This window comes from Brachyistius frenatus, unplaced genomic scaffold (assembly GCF_029030835.1).
Source record: "Brachyistius frenatus isolate BFR_SWC_R1_liver_20210118 unplaced genomic scaffold, ASM2903083v1 Contig_65, whole genome shotgun sequence".
Classification (NCBI taxonomy): Eukaryota; Metazoa; Chordata; class Actinopteri; family Embiotocidae; genus Brachyistius; species Brachyistius frenatus.
The window spans coordinates 1,698,876-1,719,352 of NW_027210664.1; the positions used below are offsets into that span (position 1 = coordinate 1,698,876).

Consider the following 20,477-nt stretch of genomic DNA (forward strand, 5'->3'; position numbering starts at 1 on the left):
CTGGTGTGGCTCCACCTTCCGACGGCACACATTTACCCACAATCATCCGTTGACATCATTAATCACGAGGAACGGTTCAGAGCCGACTTCCAGTAGTGGAATCCAAAAAAAAAAAAAAAACTTCTTTAGTGACGATTAGATGCAAAACAAGCTCTACTTTTTGCATGAAATGTGACGTTTGCACTTTGAAAATATTGGCTGTTAGTATGTGCAGCACTGAGTACGTTTAAATGCACTCTGATGCTGTTTTTGGTTGTTTATCTTCCTGTAAACATCCACAGTGAAGTTCACAGAGCAGCAGGAGGCAACAACCTTCATGAGGGAGTATTCAGAGTGTCGTCTCGTCATCAACATCATCACTGATGACGTTAACGTGACCGCTGGTACGTGAACATGACCTGAAACATAACACGTAAATCATCAACAGAGACCCTTGAAATGTTTCAGAAAGTCTCCGGTGGTGAAGCAACGAGCCGGGCGAGGTGTTTCTGAGAGATGTTCACGTTTCAAGAAGGGGGCGGAGCTTCACCGTCCAAGACTGAAGAAGAAGGCATCAGGTCAGGAGACACCAGGTGGGTTTTCTTTGTGTCACCGTAAATTCGTCCCCCAGATTCAGACTGTCAACACAGAGTTCCACTGGGAACCTTCTGAGGCGTCTGAGGGGAAAACATTCACTGTGAACCACCTGAACTGTGGCGCCGTGGCAACAGGGTTCTCCAACACGACCGCTCACAGCGGAGAAGAGGAATCAGTGGAAATCACTGCACGGGCTCAGGAACACTCGGCTGTTAGCAGACGTGTTGAAGACTTTGTTCCCCCAAAAATCTGCTGTTTCTCTGCTCCAGTTTCAGGTTTCCATGGTGACGTCACCGATGTTCTCGTACCAGCGGTCACGTTATCGTGAGGAACTCAGTGATGATGTTGAACTCTGAATACTTCCTGATGAAGGTCGCTGCTTCCTGCTGCTCGGGGTGCATCGCTGCGCTGCGTTCAACGGGAACAGACGGAACTTTTAGGTCGAGTCTCGTGGTTCCAACGTTCAGCAGCAGATTCAACTTTTTATAGCAGCTACAGCTGATTAACTTGTTCTCACATCTAATTAAAAATACAGGAGTTGTCCAACAGTTGATTATTTAAAAGGTCTTCATCCTTTCTTTTCTTTTCGTCTCCACATTATTTCCTTGAATGTTCATCCTGAAACTTTGTGATGAAAAGTCGATTTAAAAGTATTTCTGATCTATGATCTCACTCTCGTCCTTCACCTCGTTCATCGCCAAGCGTCCTGACTGACATCCGTCTGTCCCGATCTCCCTTCGCTCTCATCCTCACTGTAAGTCAGGACACCCCCCCACCCCCTCCCTCCTCCCGGTGTCTCCTCCTACAGAAATCCCTCCCCGGTTCAGTCGCTCCCTCCTCCTCTCAACGCTCAGAGCTGCTTTCTCCCTCCACGTTCTTCTCCACCTTCTGCGTCTCCGGAGGAAGGATGCCTCCCGGCCGACTGGCGTCTCTGCTGGGACTCCTCGTCCTCTGCAAAGGTACGAAAACATAATCACAGAAGATTCATAAAAATAGAACTTCTGTTCAAGCGTGAAAACTTAAACTTGCTTCCTGTTGAGTTTTTATATTTGAGCTGAAAGATGAAAAAAAATGTTCTTTTAGTCCAAACACCCAGAAACAGACAGTGTGTGTGTGTGTGTGTGTGTGTGTGTGTGTGTGTGTGTGTGTGTGTGTGTGTGTGTGTGTGTGTGTGTGTGTGTGTGTGTGTGTGTGTGTGTGTGTGTGTGTGTGTGTGTGTGTGTGTGTGTGTGTGTAACAGATTAGTGATTGCGTGGGGAGAACAGATTATTTAAAGTTAACTCTCCATCTGCTGCGGTGGGAAGTTTTAAAAAAGTAAAATAAAAATCTGCTTCTGCTGCAGTGAAACGAGCTGCAGGTCATTTCTCACTCAGAGTTCACTGATGTGTGTGTGTGTGTGTGTGTGTGTGTGTGTGTGTGTGTGTGTGTGTGTGTGTGTGTGTGTGTGTGTGTGTGTGTGTGTGTGTGTGTGTGTGTGGTTGGACCGTTTCCAGAGTGAAGCCCCGCCCCCCTCCTCCTCCTCCTCCTCCTTGTGTTGATGGGATGAGGAGGTTTTTTTATAGCAGCCTGATCCTATTGAGGGCAGTGTCGCGCTCCTGTGTGCTAATTGCAGGGCGGCGGGCGCCAACGGGAAGCTGGACACCGAGCTAACGCTAAAGTCGTTGTGTTTGGAGGAAGTTTTAAAGCCTGGCATATTTGGACGAGTGACAACGTGGTCAGATGGCGTTAAACCTTCGGATTAGTCGCCACGCCGAAAGATATAGTGACTCCAACCACTCTTTTTAGACGTCTGCTTGCAGGCAGATTGATCAAATGGATTAATTATTGATCATTAGAAGGAACTGGAGGATAATCAAACTGTCAGTTCACCAAAGGTTCAAACCAGGTTTCACTTTGGTTTTCAGTGTTTATGCTCAAAGAGAATCTACAAACTCTCCAACTTTCCGTTTTTGATCCGAAGCTCCTGAAATGTTGATTTTCCTGCATGTTTTACCTTCGTTAGCAGCTGCAGTGAAAAAGTTGACTGAAGTGATTTGTTGACGAGATAATTAAAAAAAATCCCTCAGGAAACAAGTTGAGTGACACCAGATAGAAAAATACTGCAGGGAGGATATTACAGTTTGATAAATGGAAACTCAAATATAAAATAAACTCCATGATGTTCCAGGAAATGATCAAATCTCCTGACTTTAATGTCTGGAAGAGAGATTTTTTTAATTCCAGGATATATTGCAGGACCAGTGAGCGGTTTGTTTTCCTCCCGTGGTGACGCGTTCACAGCCGTCTGGATGTTTCGGTTTTCAGGTTAAAGACACTTTAAAGAGGCTGAAGAGACTCTCGCTGATCCCGACTGTTTAAGAGGCCAAACTACAGACAAACCAGACGGAGAACTAATGCCGCCGCTTACAGGCGGCCTTTAACTCACACTGATGACCTCTGACCTCTGACCTGTGCACAGTTTTTAGAGAGGAACTGGGTCAAAGGCTGATGAAGCATTTCTCTCAAGAGTTACATACGTGAAGAAGCGTTTTTTTTAAGGTGAATGTGATTTTGTACCAGCTGACCGTGAACGTCCCCGTGTGGGTTCCTTGAACGCGTCTCATCTTTGGGAGGTGATCCACGTTCTGATGAAAACACGTGGCGCTCGCCCGCCGGGAGATTTAGTTAATCGGGAGGCAAAAAGACAAACAGGAGGAACGCTCAAACAAACAAAAACAAACAAACAAACAAAAACACTTCATCTGGAACATAAAGCCACTTCCTGTTTTCACTTTGTGGTTGTTTTCACACCTGAACGTCCGAACTAAGCTTTTCAGTTTCATTTCAGTTTGTCATTCTGAGAACTTTTCATGACAGATGGAGCTCCCGGTGCTGGATGCTGATTGGTTCAGACGGCATGTCGTCGACTTTTAAGTTTAAATGGAGAAAAAAAACGAACAAACAGATTAATTTCTTTGCCAAAATATTGTAATATTGTATGACGAGTTAAGTTTGAGCATTTTCAAGCTGATTTTTGATTTATTTTTCCCTCCTTCGCTGCCTGAGCGCGACTTCGGCTCCTTTTACTTCTTGTCCGGTTATATTTTCTTCTTCTGTTGTTTAACGAGTGACGACACGCCGCCTCAACTTCCTGTAATTAGTTCCTGAACCAGCTAAGAAGTCTGGTTCAGTTTGATCCGGGCCGAGAGACTCTGTTTGGGGTTTAAAGGTGTGTGTGTGTGTGTGTGTGTGTGTGTGTGTGTGTGTGTGTGTGTGTGTGTGTGTGTGTGTGTGTGTGTGTGTGTGTGTGTGTGTGTGTGTGTGTGTGTGTGTGTGTGTGTGTGTGTGTGTGTGTGTGTGTGTGTGTGTGTGTGTGTGTGTGTGTGTGTGTGTGTGTGTGTGTGTGTGTGCGTGAGTGAGTGACTTTGATGCTGCTCCTCGTTGCCATGGAAACACCTCCATGCAGTGCAGCTTCGATGTCATTTTCTCCGGCTCTCCTTCCGACGGCCTCGCCCCGGTCTGCCCTGCAGGTCAGGAGGAGAGCAGCGGCGCCGACTCCTGCGACAACTTCACCGACCTGAACCTGTCGCACTGCTTCATGGGAACGAGCCTGTACGTGCGGCTGCTGCTCTACACGCGCTCCAACCTGGACTGCGGCCGCGAGGTCAACCACCGCCGGCTCTCCTCCCAGCCGCTCTTCGACCTGTCGCGCCCGACCGCCTTCGTCATCCACGGCTACCGGCCCACCGGCGCGCCGCCGATCTGGATCGACCACCTCGTGCACCTGCTGGCCGAGCAGCAGGACATGAACGTCATCGTGGTGGACTGGAACAAGGGCGCCGCCAACCTCAACTACTTCACCGCCGTCACGTACACCAGGGAGGCGGCGCTCAACCTCACCGGCTTCATTCAGACCATGCAGGTGAGCTGGCGACCCTGAACGCACCGCGGGGCGGACGGACGACAGCTGGAGGGCCAGATGTTTTCATCACGACTCCATCAGACTCATTCAAAACAAATCAATGCATGTTTTTAACACGTTATTATGGCGTCGTGAAGATAAATTCATGTCTGATCAGTGTTGTTCTGAAAATAATTCCACCATTAATTAGATACCTGAAAAGAGGTTAGTTTGATTGACAGCTCCTCCCCATCTCGTCCAAATATGGTCACGTCCGGCTCCAAAAAAACACGGTTGGCTGCATCTCAACATCTAAACAACTCATCTCGTTCCCAGTTTGGGTTTAATGGCCTGATAGTAAAACACGGTGCGTTCAAGCCTCCAGACATTAAAGTCTTGTTTCAAAGTCTTCATGAAGCCAATAAATACATTCCTGCTGTTGAAGCAGTTCAATCTGAAAATAATTAAATGAGAACCAAGTTCAGCGAACGTGTCCACGAACCTCCTGAATGTCGTGTCCTCAGGACGAAGGAGCCGCTCTGAGCTCGGTGCACCTCATCGGCGTCAGCCTGGGAGCTCACCTGGCCGGCTTCGTGGGAGCGAACCTGAAGGGGAAGATCGGCCGCATCACAGGTGGACGATTCAACCGGCAGCAACACAAACCTGCACGTAAACAACGAATACATCATCCAGCTGACGGGTTTTGTTGCCTCCTCCTCCTTCACCTCCTCTTCTCCCTCCTCCTTCTCCTCCTCCTCCTCCTCCTCCTCCTCCTCCTCCTTCACCTCCTCTTCCTCTTCTTCCTCCTCCTCCTCTTCCTCCAGGTCTGGACCCGGCGGGGCCGATGTTCACTAGTGCCAGACTGGAGGAGAGGCTGGACCCGTCAGACGCCATGTTCGTGGACGTTCTTCACACCGACATGAACTGTGAGAACGATTAGAGAACAATCAGAGAACGATTAGAGAACAATCAGAGAACGATCAGAGAACGATCAGAGAACGATTAGAGAACAATCAGAGAACGATCAGAGAACGATCAGAGAACGATTAGAGAACAATCAGAAAATGATCAGAGAACGATCAGAGAACGATCAGAGAACGATTAGAGAACGATTAGAGAACGATCAGAGAACGATCAGAGAACGATTAGAGAACGATCAGAGAACGATCAGAGAACGATCAGAGAACGATCAGAGAACGATTAGAGAACGATCAGAGAACGATCAGAAAACGATCAGAGAACGATCAGAGAACGATTAGAGAACAATCAGAGAATGATCAGAGAACGATTAGAGAACGATCAGAGAACGATTAGAGAACGATTAGAGAACGATTAGAGAACGATCAGAGAACGATTAGAGAACGATCAGAGAACGATTAGAGAACGATTAGAGAACGATCAGAGAACGATCAGAGAACGATCAGAGAACGATCAGAGAACGATCAGAGAACGATTAGAGATCTCGTCACTTCTTTGCTGACGGTGCAGAATAAATGAAATCGGTGTTTCCTGCGTGCAGCGTTCGGCCTGCGAGGAGCTCACGGACACATCGACTTCTACGCCAACGGCGGCGCCGACCAGCCCGGATGTCCCAAAACCATCTTCTCAGGTGAACACACACACACACACATTAACACATTAACACATTAACACATTAACACACACATGCTGACTGCGGCGTCCTCCGTCTGTCCCCTGTGGCGTCCTCTGTCTGTCCCCTGCGGCGTCCTCCGTCTGTCCCCTGCAGGTAAATCTTACTTCGTGTGCGACCACCAGCGCTCCGTGTTCCTGTTCCTGTGCGCCCTGAACAGAACCTGCAGCCTGACCGGGTATCCCTGCACGTCCTACGGAGACTTCCTGGACGGACGCTGCATGCGCTGCGAAGCCTTCAAACCCGCCTCCTGTCCCGTCCTCGGTAGGTGATCCAAAAAAAACACCCCGACCGGCAGCCGGGAGCCCAAAAAAAAGAGAGAGCGGTTTGTCTTCCAAGAACAACAGCTGCAGGAATTATTAATGCTTTATTAATGCTTTATTAATGCTTCATTAATGCTTTATTAATGCTTCATTAATGCTTTATTAATGCTTTATTAATGCTTTATTAATGCTTTATTAATGCTTTATTAATGCTTTATTAATGCTTCATTAATGCTTCATTAATGCTTTATTAATGCTTTATTAATGCTTTATTAATGCTTTATTAATGCTTTATTAATGCTTTATTAATGCTTCATTAATGCTTCATTAATGTTTTATTAATGTTTTATTAAGGCTTCACACACACACACACACACACACACACACACACACACACACACACACACACACACACACACACACACACACACACACTGTGAGGTTGGAGGTCCGACTGAACACCTGAACGGTCTCACCTGCAGGTTACGACATCAGCAGGTGGAGGGGGACGCTGCTGCGGCTCGGACAGACGAAAGTCTTCTTCAGCACCACCGCACACCTGCCCTATAAGAGTGAGTCCAGCACACACACACATTAACACACACACACACCTACACCCTAACACACACACACACACACACACACACACACACACACACACACACACACACACACACACACACACACACACACACACACACACACACACACACATTAACACACACACAGTACTGTGGTACTGAGTTTGGTTTGTTCAAGGAGAATATTTTACTCTGATGACTGAGTGTAACTGTGTGTGTGTGTGTGTGTGTGTGTGTGTGTGTGTGTGTGTGTGTGTGTGTGTGTGTGTGTGTGTGTGTGTGTGTGTGTGTGTCAGAGCTGAGCTACAGGGTGGACATGGTGACGTGGAACCAGTACCTGCGCTGGGGGGTCGTCTACATCCGGCTGCACAGCGGCATGAACGTCACCGAGGCCCGAATCGACCAGTGAGTCGTCGGAGATCCGGTGAGAACAGGAAACCTGTAAACTCCTGCGTGTCGTTGTTCATCGTGTTCCTCCGGATGTTCTAAATGTTCCGCAGCAAGCCGCAGCGGTTCGAGCAGTACACGGCCACGCGGCTGCTGGCCCAGTTCGACGACGACCTGCAGAACATCCAGAAGGTCTCCCTGCGGATCAACACCGGCAACGTCATCGGGCCGCGCTACAAGATCCGCGTGCTGCGGATCCGCCTCACGCCGCTGGAGCTGCCCGAGAGGTCAGAGGTCACCGGGGTCCATCGGCCCTATCTAACGTCGTAATAAGGAGTAATGAATCATTTAGTGAGGATTTATAAGGCCTTAATAAGATTGAGACAGCTGCAGGAATCATTAATGCTTTATTAATGCTTTATTAATGCTTTATTAATGCTTCATTAATGCTTTATTAATGCTTTATTAATGCTTCATTAATGCTTTATTAATGCTTTATTAATGCTTTATTAATGCTTTATTAAGGCTTCATTAATGTTTTATTAATGCTTCATTAAGGCTTCATTAAGGCTTTATTAATGCTTTATTAATGCTTTATTAATGCTTTATTAATGCTTCATTAATGCTTTATTAATGCTTCATTAAGGCTTCATTAAGGCTTTATTAATGCTTTATTAATGCTTTATTAATGCTTTATTAATGCTTTATTAAGGCGTCATTAAGGCTTCATTAATGCTTTATTAAGGCTTTATTAATGCTTCATTAATGCTTTATTAATGCTTTATTAATGCTTTATTAATGCTTCATTAAGGCTTCATTAAGGCTTTATTAATGCTTTATTAATGCTTTATTAATGCTTCATTAAGGCTTCATTAAGGCTTCATTAAGGCTTCATTAAGGCTTCATTAATGCTTTATTAACATGAATAATCACTGAAGGCTCGTTAGAAATCCAGAAAGATCCAGAAAATAAATGTGACGCTCTCGTTTCCAATGACGGTTTGTTTCACTGGATTATAAAATGTTTTTCACAATAATCTAATCTACAAGACTTTTTAAACATTTTATCCACTTTAATCTACAACGCAGCTGATTTAAATCTGAATTCATATTCTCACTTTCAAGTTTGATAAAAACCAAAACAGCTGAAGTTGAGCTGCTGAAAACAAACGATGAGTTTCTTGCTCGTTTTAGATCATTAGAACATTAAGATCTGTGATGAAGACTTTCATTATTAACAAACATATCTTCCTCCTCTTCATCATCAGGCCTCTGCTGTGCCGCTTTGACATCATCATGGAGGAGAACATGGAGGTGGCGTTTCGACCTCTGCTCTGCGGCTCTCACTTCTGACTCCCTGATCACACTTCCTCCTCCTCCTCCCCTCCTCCTCATCCTCCTCTTCTTCTTCTATGGAGACACATCAGACTCACCTTTAACCCGCCTGGACGTCCTCGTGGTGCCGCAGCGTCTCCCTCCGACCTGCGTGCGGATTTACTCCTCCTGCTCCTCCTCCTGCTCCTCCTGCTCACTGAAACCAGGAAGTGATGATGAGACTGATTCACGTTGAGCTGCAGGAGACGTTGACGTCAGCGATGAAGCTGCAGTGAAACCGTCAGATCACATTCTGATTATCGCAGATATACAACTTTATTTAACAGTATTTATATATATATGAATATATATATATATATATTTTTTTATATTTATATAAACACGAGACAAAGTGGATTTAATCTTTAACATCTGTATTCACTGAGTTTCTGCAAATGTTTCAGATAATCTGAAGAATTAAGATTTCCTTTCATGAGTTTGTAAAATTAAATAATTAAATCCTGAATTAATTCAGAAACAGTCACAGAGCTGAAGAGAAACAATATGCAGAGTTTATCAGATTTACCCAAAAGGTATTATTTAATTCTATAAAAAAAAAACTATTAAATTTGTCAGATTTAAATGTTGCATGTGCAGCATTTAAATTCAATGAGTCCGATTTTTTTTTTTTTTTTAAAAAAAAAAATATAAAGTGTTTAACAAAAAAAAGTAGAATTTATTGTGAAAATAAATAAATTTCATAAAACCCATTAAAAGACTTTTGAACTATTAAGCTGGACTAAAGCTCCTTTAAGGTTTTAATTTGTCTTTTTTTTTTATCTTCACCTTTAATGTTTTTGGATTTACATCTTATTTCCATGTAAATTCCCATAATTCCCTAAAAGAAATTAACTGTTTAATCGAGTCAAAACTCCTGAAATCAGTTAATGGATGTAAAAATCTTCCCACTACGAGACATAAAATAATTTCATACGGGATCTAAATGTTGATCCGTTTCACTGCCGTTACAAACGGAAGTGAAAGTGCATCTTTTTTCCGTTTGTGCCTTTAAGCAGCAGCTCTCAGCCGTCCTGAGTCCTCGCTGCACATGTGGACGTCCTGGACGCTGCAGAGACACTTCAGGAGCAGAAAACACAAAGATGGATGACGTCACCGCCCGGAGGAGGAGCTGCGTCTGCAGTTGTGTTTCAGCGGATCCGTTTTATTTATTTATTTTTTTAAATACGTTCAGAGTTTTCACCTCGTTTCCTGAAGGCGAAGGTGCAGTTTGCATTTTTGGACTTTTATCGTTATATTTACTTAAAACAACAAAAAAAGAACTGTTTTAATGGAAGGAAAACCCTGAATGTGATGTCGTAGTGAGTTTCACACGGTGAGGTGAAGACACTCCTTCAACCGAGCTGTCAGTCAGTGTGACACACACACACGCACGCACACACACGCACAAACACACACACACACACAAACACAAACACACACACACACACAAACACACACACACACACACAGTAGATCAAAAATGTGGTTCAGTCTTGAAAACCTTTTTTATTGTGTATTTTCACACACTGTTCAAAATAAATGTTTTGTTTGAAACGATATCTTTTTAAATATTGCCGAGTCGTGCCTTTATTCTGAGTATTTCCTGCAGGACTCTGAACACGGCGCTCGTTGCTCCGCCTGGTTGATCACAGAAAACCTAAAGTCGGGTCAGAATAGCTTAGACGTGTGGTCGATGACATATTGAGAAGTTTGTTCGTCTTTGCCAAAGAGTGTCGCCATGGTGATGGGGCAAAGTCCAATGTCTCAACCGTGACACAGGAAGTTGGTGTTAAGGTCAAAGGATGCTTGAAACCTCATGAAATGTGTCACAAACATCCGGCGTGGTGAGACGATACGTGATGTGGGTTTTGCGAGTGGGCGTGGCCAAACGGCTCGCCAGTGCCCCCTAAACTGCAGCTCCGTCATCTCGTTTCACCTACATGCACCAACATTTTAGGATATGTGCGTCACATCAAGATGTACAAAACAGTCTCTCGGCAGCATGACCTCAAGTCAACAGGAAGTCCCCCATTTTGAATTTAGTCTCCTTTTTTGAGCGTCTCGCCATGAAACTACAAGTGACTGTAACTTTTTCTGTTTCATTCAGCCTCAGCAGCCGGAAGTAAACCAACACCTTTGATCCATGTTTATAGTTTTAATGTAAGTTGATTGGACATCTGAATGAAATAAAGTTTAACAAAATTTTTTAAAAAGAAAGAGAAATAAATGACAGACACAAACGAAGGTGTTTCACATTGATTGGCGTCATCGGCCGGTCCGTCGTCCTCGTTCACAAACACACGAGACGTCTTCACAGTCGGGACGAGTCGACAGAGCTCTCGATCTAAAGCAGCGATCGAGGCCCAGACGGAGACTCAACACTTCTTTTTTTATACAACTGGTGCTTCCAGTCAAAGCAGCAACATCCAAATGGAAGAGTCCCAGTGTGGTCACCAGTTGGGACCTGAAGACGGACATGGAGGGACGAAAGGACAAAGATGGAGGATCAGAGGAGTGAAGAGATCAACATGGACAATAAAAGAGGATGGGAGCAGCTTGAGCAGAGAAAGGAGGAGGAGGAGTAGAAGGAGGAGAAGGAGAAGAGATTGGATGAGCTCAGCCGTGATTACGAGCCGGCGAGCGGGAAGCCTCCTTAAAACGGTGACGTGTCATCGGGTCAGAGGTCAAAGAATATTACACGAGCAGGCGATGTCAAACGGCTCCACGTGGTGGTTGCCGAGGAAACGAGCGGGAGGACTGTTACACAACGGGAGCAGGCAGAGTTCAGGACGGGAAAAGTTCGGACTAAAAGTGTCACGCTGAGTCTGAGAGGAGAAGCTGCAGGAGGGAGAAAATAAATCGTGGATACTGATGATCCAAAATATAATAACTGGCAGGAAGTCTTGATTTTGGAACGTTTAGTTCCAGAATAAAGACCTTAACATGTAAACCGCCCTGAACAGATGTTCACAGAGAACATAAAACACCTGCAGCTGCATCGTAAGAGGAGGAGTCACTGAAACGTGTTTAAACACGTCAGAGACAAAATGATATGAAAGAATACACGAAGGAAGGATTAACCCTCCGATCATAGTAAATAGATTCATCCTCCACACGGCTGCAGATTCACAAGAAAAGTGTTTCATCGACTTTCTAATTTGGTGATTTATTTTTTATTTTTGTGCTAAAGGTAAAGGTTGTTCAAAGGTGTCTTATTTATTTTATTTATGTTGAAACTGTTTGGCATGCAGCGTCTGTTGTTTCTACCTGAAGAGGTTGATGCAGCGCAGGGTGTTTTATTTTGAAAATGTATCTCTCTGGTTTTCTTCTTCACTTCCTGTCCAGCTGATCTGCTCATAAATAGTCAGGAAGTCTATTTTTAGTGAAGCTTTGTGCCGAGCTGCTTCTGGTGGAAATACAAGCGGTTGTCGCAGCCGGTACCAGCCGGCCCGGAAGTACCCGACCTGGCCGGTACCCGACCCGGGTAGAAAAACAAGAGCCTTGATGTGGACCACCGCCTCCTCCGGTCGGTGTTTAACAGGTGAAGCTACCTGCTGGGTTGGTGCTCGGCATGTTCTGCCGCCGGTTCCCGAAGCGATTGTTCCGGCGCTGAGGTCCCGGGTTCAGTCTGTTCGGAGCTCCTCTCCTCGGTCCCTGAAGAAGAGAAAAAGGATTTAAAAGTCTCTCGTGACTCCGACGTGGCTCCACCTCCACCTCCACCTCCACCTCATCACTCACCATCTTCCCTTCTTGTCTCCGGTTCTGCTCGTCGGGCCAGTTGGAGAATCCTTCGTGGTCCATCTGAGCCACCTCGTCTCCGTACTCAACATCCGGCTCGCTGGCGAAGACATTTACAAAAACATTTAAATCACACCGAAGAGAAAAATCCACGTTTATTTCACAAAAACTTTCATCAAATTATTTCAGATAAACGTGAAGGACTCAAGAACGTGACTCACCTGACGGCCCCTCGGGGGCGCTGTGACATGCTGTTTCCTTGTATCGTCACTTTCACCCCCTCCAGTTTCTCCTGCCGCCTCCTCTCCAGGTCGTGCCTCAGGTCTCCCGGGCCTCGGACCGGCTGCTGCTTCGGCACATCATCGGTGCGATTAACGAGACCGTCACAACCATGCTGCTCAACAGTCAAACGGTTTTTACCTGCGTGGGTCCCAGTCTGGAGAACAGAGGCTCGTTGTCGTCAGGCAGCGAGTTCATGTTTAAACTGAAGCCTCTGCAGAAGATGGAGATTCGTACACGTGGTCAGAAAAAGGATCAGAAGAGTTTCTCCATCACGACGCTGCCGTGTGACGTACCGGTTCAAACTGAAGCGCTCGTCCAGCGTCAGCTCCTCCACCTCCTCCTCTTCTTCGGAGTAGCTGCTTTTCTGCGGCGTGGAGAAGCGTTGGTTCAGGGTGACCCCGTCGTCCCTGAAGTACTGATCTGTGGGCGGAGACGGGAGACGCTGTCAGGGTCTCAACACCGCACCGTTTGGTCTGGACCTTTAAGATTAGTCCGTTTCAATTGAACCAAAAATATCAGGGAGGAACACAGTCGACTAAAATGATGCACAGTTATGTGATTATTAGATTAGTTCAGATATGTGATTATTAGATCAGATATGTGATTATTAGATCAGATATGTGATTATTAGATCAGATATGTGATTATTAGATTAGTTCAGATATGTGATTATTAGATTAGTTCAGATATGTGATTATTAGATTAGTTCAGATATGTGATTATTAGATTAGTGCAGATATGTGATTATTAGATTAGTTCAGATATGTGATTATTAGATTAGTTCAGATATGTGATTATTAAATTAGTTCAGATATGTGATTATTAGATCAGATATGTGATTATTAGATTAGTTCAGATATGTGATTATTAAATTAGTTCAGATATGTGATTATTAGATCAGATATGTGATTATTAGATTAGTTCAGATATGTGATTATTAGATTAGTTCAGATATGTGATTATTAGATTAGTTCAGATATGTGATTATTAGATTAGTTCAGATATGTGATTATTAGATCAGATATGTGATTATTAGATTAGTTCAGATATGTGATTATTAGATCAGATATGTGATTATTAGTTCAGATATGTGATTATTAGTGCAGATATGTGATTATTAGTGCAGATATGTGATTATTAGTTCAGATATGTGATTATTAGTTCAGATATGTGATTATTAGTGCAGATATGTGATTATTAGTGCAGATATGTGATTATTAGTTCAGATATGTGATTATTAGTTCAGATATGTGATTATTAGTGCAGATATGTGATTATTAGTGCAGATATGTGATTATTAGTTCAGATATGTGATTATTAGTGCAGATATGTGATTATTAGTGCAGATATGTGATTATTAGTTCAGATATGTGATTATTAGTTCAGATATGTGCGGCGCCGACCTTTGACGAGGTGCACCAGGGTGATGATCTCCTGGGCGAACGTCCCCGTGTGCATGGCCGTCTCCCGGTACGTCCCCGAGTGCTCCAGCATGGGCAGGAAGTCCAGACGCTGGCGGCCCACGTTGACCAGGTCCAGAGAGAGCTGCCTGTCTGAGGAGTAACACAGCGGACTGCAGAGGAGGAGGAGGAGGAGGAGGAAGATTTACTGGCATCTGTGACGACATTCAGAGGAGTTGAAGTTTAACTGAAATCTTTAAGATGCTATTTATTGTCCCGACAGACGGACTAACAGAAGGAGCTATTGTATTTTTTAATTCCTTTCTGTCCCAACCACAGCAGGAAATAAACAAATAAAATAAGCAACAACTTTACCTTACCCAACAAACTTACCTTTCACGAGTTCCTTTAAAGACGTCTACAATAACTAGAAAAAGGGGACGTTCACATCCAACCAATTTAAAGTGTTTTTAAGGATATTTAAAAACACTTAAAGTGAAATCCAGAGAAGACTAATCTACCCCCCCCCTCCCTCTTTTTTTTTTTTCCCCCCCAAACACGTCGGTGAGTTAAAGCTCGGGTGAAAATTCACACTTCTTTTCTTGTATGATCCGTTAAATCTTCAGGTTGTAGCTGCACGACTTTTGTTCTCGGTTCGGATGTTTCAGCGTCTCGTCGCCGGACGGACGGACGGACGGACGGAGGTCGTCTCTCCGCTCCCGTTTCACGCTGCAGAAATGTTTTTGTTGTCCACTAGTTTCTTCTGACTTCTCGTCCTCCTGCAGAATCTGTCCACGACGTGGACGCCTCCTTTGGTCTGAACTGTTGAGGACTCACAGATCTGAGGAGTTTTCCAGCATCGCTGACGCTCCTTTGTGTTTCAACAGTAATTCCCGTGACGTGTTTCTCCTTCAGACTGTTTCTCCTCCCGACCGTTTCTCCTTCTGTTTCTTCTCCCGACCATTTCTCCTCCCGACCGTTTCTCCTCCCGACTGTTTCTCTTTCTGACTGTTTCTCCTTCTGACTGTTTCTCCTCCCGACCGTTTCTCCTTCTGACTGTTTCTCCTTCTGACTGTTTCTCCTTCTGTTTCTCCTCCCAACCGTTTCTCCTCCTGACTGTTTCTCCATCTTGATTTTTCCATCTTCTTAAATTGGTGACGACTCCGTTTCCCTCCATTCTTCAGAACAGATGATTTGTATGTTCACAGCGTCGATGTGTTCTTTCAGCACTGAAGAGGCTCCAGGTCTCATTTTGTTTCCATCACGTATTAGTTCACGTTATAAAGATATTTATCGTCACTGCTTTCGTTTCTCTTTTCGGCAGCACTGATGATGCGTTCACGTTCCTCGTCAAATCATCACTTAGAAGATTACGTGTATTTTTGGGAACGATGATCTTTATGTTCCTGACTTCAACTTTTCGTTAAAGCAGAGTGTGAAAATTCCCGTTGATGTCGCGAAGCTGAAATTGTGTTTAGTCGTCTTCACCAGGAGAAGTAACGGTGATCCACGGGTGGATTTCTTCATAAAAGCAGCTGTTTCTGTCTCCATCGTCCATCATCTGTCTCCTGCGACACGCTGGACGTGAAGACGAGTCTTTAGTTCCTCGTGTCCGTCTGCAGTCGCATCGCAGGCTTTGAATCCTCTTCCTGTTCGATGTTTCAGCCGTCAGCACAAAGTCTCCCTGTTCATCCACACAGGATGCGGTAACCTGGCAACCGTACCTGCCGATGTTTTTTTTTTACCGTGACGGGTCTCCACTTCTTCCGACCAAAACCGAGAGACGTTTCCAGGTTTGTCGTCGGCTTCCTGAAGTCAGCTCAAGTTCCAGCTTAAAAAGAAACAAACGGTGTTTATTGATTCCAAATACTTTCATCTTTGTCGCAGATCGTTTCCAGATCGATTCCCCCCCCCCCACACACTTATGTTTCCATGGTTTCGTCTCCATCAGCATTGTTTGACCTCCCCAGACGTTTCCTCTCCATCATATAATATTCTTGATCCAGCTTCACTGACGCCACCTGAAGTCTCTTCAGATGCGTCCGAGCGTCGCAGCTGTTTAACCATCAGCAGGTTCAACGCTCGTCGTCTTTCTTTCCCACGACGTTCATCTGGGCACCAAATTCTTTCTCAGTCAAATGAGGATTGTTTTTTTTTTTCCATTTTTAGTCAAAGTGGCTCCAAAAATAAATCAGAAGGGTAAAAAGTCTTCAGCGTCCCGAGACACGGCGTGAGTGTTGGCAGCGTTCGTCCTTCTACCGCAGACGTTAAAACACGACACCAGCAGCGAGTCGCTGCCTCGTTCACGTCCGTCGACTCCTGGAGATGTTTGTAATCTGCGTGACGCTCCATTCATGCAGCTCGTTCCTCTTCAGCAGAGATTTGAATCGTCTTCTGAGATCTTTGAGAAAAACCTCCCCCGCCCAGTGGAGGCTGCGTGGACGTAAACCTGCTGATTGAATCCTGGACATCGTCTGAGACATCTTCCGTTCAGCTAAACTGAGGCGGTCCAGCGTTGTCCTCCATAAACCTTCCTGCCAGCGGTCAGAGCCGAGGAGGATTTTCTGCATCTTCAAATCAGAACTGAACTCCGGGTCGGTCCTTTTAAATCGGTGCGGTTCTTTCAAACGAGCCGAGTCATCATTCACTCCTTCACTAATGTACGATGAGATGCAGCCGAAGCTGTCGCTCTGAAGGAGAAACCGTTTGCTTCCAGTGGATTCTTTGTTTTTGTGTTTTTTTCCCCGCGTCGCTCCCGAAGCTGAACGTCAGCGTGTTACATTTCAGCCGGGATCTGATTTTCTTCAAGGAAGCACGAGCTGCTTTTTCTGGGTGTTTCCATCGAGGAGCAGCAACAGACCTCCTCTCCGAGTCCCACGAGGTTTTCTCCGAGGACGACTTCCCCTTCGGATGAAAATGTATCATCTGTTGGAGGAACTTCTGTGAAGCGTCCCGATCGTACGATGTGACAAGTGCACCCGTTTCCAGCCGTAGTTCCTGAATCCGCTCGTGTTCGGTTCAGTTTCAGACAAAATCCACGTGAATATCAGCTGAAAATATTCGTTGTCTTTTCGATGTCACTCCACTGCTGCTTCCTTCTGACTTCAGAAAAAGAAAGTGTGAACTTTCACCCCTCACCCCTTCACAACTTTAGAAAAAATACTCTACCTGTTTTTTTTTACGGGCCGACTCATGTCCACTTTGATGGTTAGCGTTTCCTCGGTTACGACCGCCATGCTATCGTTTTTCTGATGGTTCCACGCCCGCTCCCTCTGACGGGGCATTTTAGGATCCAAGTGGTCCCGTGGCGGGTGTCGGTCCAGTCCTCCGGGCCGGTCGTGCTCCCACTGTTGAGGTCTGTCTTCTTCCACCCAGTCTGGCTCCTCTTCGACGGGATCCTGGTAATCCTCCCTGAAGGGTTGGTACCCGTGTCTCTGCTCGGTGTGAGGCGGGTCTTGGTATCCTTGGTTGGACTGCTGTACGCGAGGTTGACTCCTGGGCTGTCCCGTCCGTCCGCCCTCACTTTGGTTGTACTGCCTTTTCATTGGGTTCAGGTTAACCTTCATCGGGCGAGTGCCGCCCCGCCCCCTGTGGTTCACCGGACCGGCTCGATTACCGTATCTCATGGTGTTGGGTCTCTCCTGCGGCCCGGGGCTCCTCCTAGATTCATGATAGTTGGCGTCTCTGGGATTATCTTGAAAATGCCGATCCCTTGAGCCTTCCCGATCCTCCGACCGGCTGTCGGACATCCTGAAACGCTCCTGAGAGGAGCCCGTCGGACGGGGGGTCCTCTGGCGGTCAAAGTCGGGGCCGGGGTCCCTGCGATCGTCAAACTGTTCCCGCCGTGGCGTCTGTCTGCCGCCCGTGATGCCGTGATCGTGTTCAACGACGAGTGGCCGCGAGTGGCGAACGTCCCCGGAGGGGAGGTTCCCCCGAGCGCCTCCTCCAAACCCATCTCTGGGTGAGTCCATTGTATAACCATGTTCCTCAAAGTCCTCCTCTTTTCTGTACCTGTGATGGCATAAGAGGAGGTGACATGGTTCAACAACGATACATGCAACCGTCGCATCTTCACATCTAGTTCATTAACTTGAAATTAGCTCTGGAAGTATCTCACCAAGCGGCTGGTTTAGTTTTTACTGCTGCAACATGAACTTTTGAAAAAGTGCTTTCGCTTCCACGAGCATTAACAACTACAGTGAGGTCGGCCTAAGGCATGCAGAAAGGTTCAGGCTGGCAAAGGAAGGAAAACGTTAAGCCATGCAGTATTTGTGCTACACAAGGTCACTACATTAGTGAGAATAGGACGTGACGACAGGGAGGAATCTGGTTCTATGGGAAATCAAGAGATGAGAATCCTCTGCATTCTTCATTTTTTCCGGATAGTGCTGAAAAGCATTTTGGTTAAAATTTACCCAAGATGACCGGCGTCATCCGTTTCTCTCCTTTGCCTTTTAAAAGCGAGGCTCCTCTCGTGCGGCGGATTCTCTCTTTTCCCGCCTCTACTCGGACCCTGTGCGCTCCTGCTTCCTCGTTCTCTGTCTGCTGCGCCTCTTTGGTCATCTGACCTCCCGCCGGGACTGAAGTTTCTGAACTTCCCTCGTCCTCTGCCCTGCTCCTCTCTCCTCCAGCTCATCCCTGACTCCCTCAGCTGGTGGTCCGGGGGAGACTTCGGCGTGGGCGGCAACCTTTCCCTCATCAACCTCAGAGGAGACTTGGGCGACCTGCCCCGGTTCTCAAAGCTCTGGAAGTGTTGCCTGAAGCCTTCCCTGCGTCTCTCCCCGTTGGGCGGCGGCGAGAGCCTCCGGTCTTCGTAGCGCATCGTGTCATAGTGAGCCGGCGGCTTCTTGTGGTGAAACTCCTGGTCTGGATGACGTTGGTGCCCGAACTGCTGGTCGAACGGGAACGGAGAGGATCTCCTCTGACCTTCTGGGTGCACGTCCTCCCTAAAGCGGTCCCTGAATTCTCCAGGACCTCCTCTGGGGCGGTGGCTCCTGTCCGGAGGATTTCCATCCATCTTTGAAGGGAGTTTGTGAGCGTCAAAGTCGGGTTCCTCCCACGGGAACCTCCTGAAAACATTAAAAAAACAACTAATGTAACAACTGTAACAGGAATCAATAAATCTGCTTTTACATTTAAAAACTAAAAGGTGTGTTTTAAGCTACATGGGTCATATGAGACACAAATACGTTGATGAAAATGAAACACCGGTGGCGGATTTACCTGTAACGAGGTGACCGGGACCGTGGTCCGGACATTTGATCAACCTGAAAGGAAAGAAGTCTTTTGTAAAAAAAAAACAACAAAAAAAACCCGAACTACTTCGAAAGCTGCAGGCAAAACAAAACACTTCCTGTTAGCTGGAATAAAAGTCAAAAACTTTTAGTGGAGTATTTTCAGTCTGCCGTTAAATACTTTAATGAAAGTGAAGGACCTGAATACTTCTTCCACCACTGATTGAAATAAATTTGGGATTTAGGCCTGTTGACCGAACAAATAAGCTATTTATCTAGGTCATTGTGTGACGTCATAGGTCATGGTGTGACGTCATAGGTACTTGCAGCTCTCTGATTTAACTCAGTTTACGAGTGTCAATCATTTCCAGGTAAAATACGACGTCACGTTTTGCTATAGTAACGCGATAACAACTGAACTCTCGTTTCTGACGGAGCACATCTGAGTGTCTGGACAACGTGAAGACAGAATAATAAAATATTAATTCTGTTATTTTTCCTCAAACGTTTCCAAACCAACGTGTGCACGCGCATCAGCTAACTCCTAGCTGGCTAAAGCTAATTAGCAGCTAACGTTACGCGGTTGTCTTACCTCCGTCCGCGACGCGTCAGGCGACCGCGACTAACACCGTCTACAGCGGGATAACACCGACAAACAACCGCGAGATAAACCTTTATTATTAGACAATACGACCCTGTCTATCACCACAGAACCAAAAAGTGTCCCAGTGTGTTGTCCTTCCCGTTAAATGTCCAAAAGGAAAATGGCTGTCGATGACGTATGTTCCGGTGAGAGCCGCAAACAGCCAAACGGCGAGAGTTCAGGCACTTCCGCTGCGGTCCTTTCAAAATAAAGCTGATGCTGGCTTTACAGAAATTCAACCTAACGAGCCGTTGTACAAATTCCGTCATTATGATATTTATATGATTAATACTTTTTAATGTGGCTGTTACTTTTCAGCCACAGAAAATTCATGAACACCTGCGATCATTATTTTTATACCGCATTGGATTTCTGTCCAAACTACCACAAACTTGATCCAAAATACATTTTATATATGTATTTAGATAGTATGACTTTTTATCACTTTTTGGACGACCAGCTGCAGTAT

General features: G+C 45.8%; 2 protein-coding genes across 2 annotated transcripts; one reads left to right on the top strand and one right to left on the bottom strand.

Moving 5' to 3' along the window:
* Positions 1-1,463: 1,463 nt before the first annotated feature.
* lipib (lipase, member Ib) lies at positions 1,464-8,807 on the top strand. The gene is made up of 10 exons (XM_069706899.1): positions 1,464-1,535; positions 4,086-4,477; positions 4,981-5,089; positions 5,281-5,382; positions 5,976-6,065; positions 6,204-6,371; positions 6,853-6,942; positions 7,248-7,356; positions 7,452-7,625; positions 8,606-8,807. The coding sequence occupies exons 1-10, from the start codon at positions 1,484-1,486 to the stop codon at positions 8,688-8,690; spliced, it is 1,371 nt and encodes a 456-aa protein (XP_069563000.1). The 5' UTR covers positions 1,464-1,483; the 3' UTR covers positions 8,691-8,807.
* A 2,035-nt stretch (positions 8,808-10,842) lies between these two features.
* On the bottom strand, positions 10,843-20,124 carry LOC138625726 (BCLAF1 and THRAP3 family member 3). Its single transcript, XM_069706831.1, has 11 exons — positions 19,958-20,124; positions 19,355-19,398; positions 18,547-19,200; positions 17,300-18,142; positions 14,135-14,304; positions 13,025-13,151; positions 12,870-12,942; positions 12,671-12,795; positions 12,450-12,549; positions 12,263-12,365; positions 10,843-11,175 (listed from the first exon to the last, which is right to left on the bottom strand). The coding sequence occupies exons 2-11, from the start codon at positions 19,387-19,389 to the stop codon at positions 11,162-11,164; spliced, it is 2,244 nt and encodes a 747-aa protein (XP_069562932.1). The 5' UTR covers positions 19,390-19,398; positions 19,958-20,124; the 3' UTR covers positions 10,843-11,161.
* Positions 20,125-20,477: the final 353 nt, after the last annotated feature.

Excerpts from the sequence above, each read along its gene's own strand:
- lipib (XM_069706899.1), top strand. The coding sequence starts at position 1,484 with ATGCCTCCCGGCCGACTGGCGTCTCTGCTGGGACTCCTCGTCCTCTGC. Across the intron at positions 4,478-4,980 it reads GCTTCATTCAGACCATGCAG|GACGAAGGAGCCGCTCTGAG; the intron begins GTGAGCTGGCGA and ends TCGTGTCCTCAG. Across the intron at positions 7,357-7,451 it reads ACCGAGGCCCGAATCGACCA|CAAGCCGCAGCGGTTCGAGC; the intron begins GTGAGTCGTCGG and ends AATGTTCCGCAG.
- LOC138625726 (XM_069706831.1), bottom strand. The coding sequence starts at position 19,389 with ATGTCCGGACCACGGTCCCGGTCACCTCGTTACAG. Across the intron at positions 19,201-19,354 it reads TCCCGGTCACCTCGTTACAG|GAGGTTCCCGTGGGAGGAAC; the intron begins GTAAATCCGCCA and ends TAATGTTTTCAG. Across the intron at positions 12,943-13,024 it reads GAGCGCTTCAGTTTGAACCG|AGGCTTCAGTTTAAACATGA; the intron begins GTACGTCACACG and ends CATCTTCTGCAG.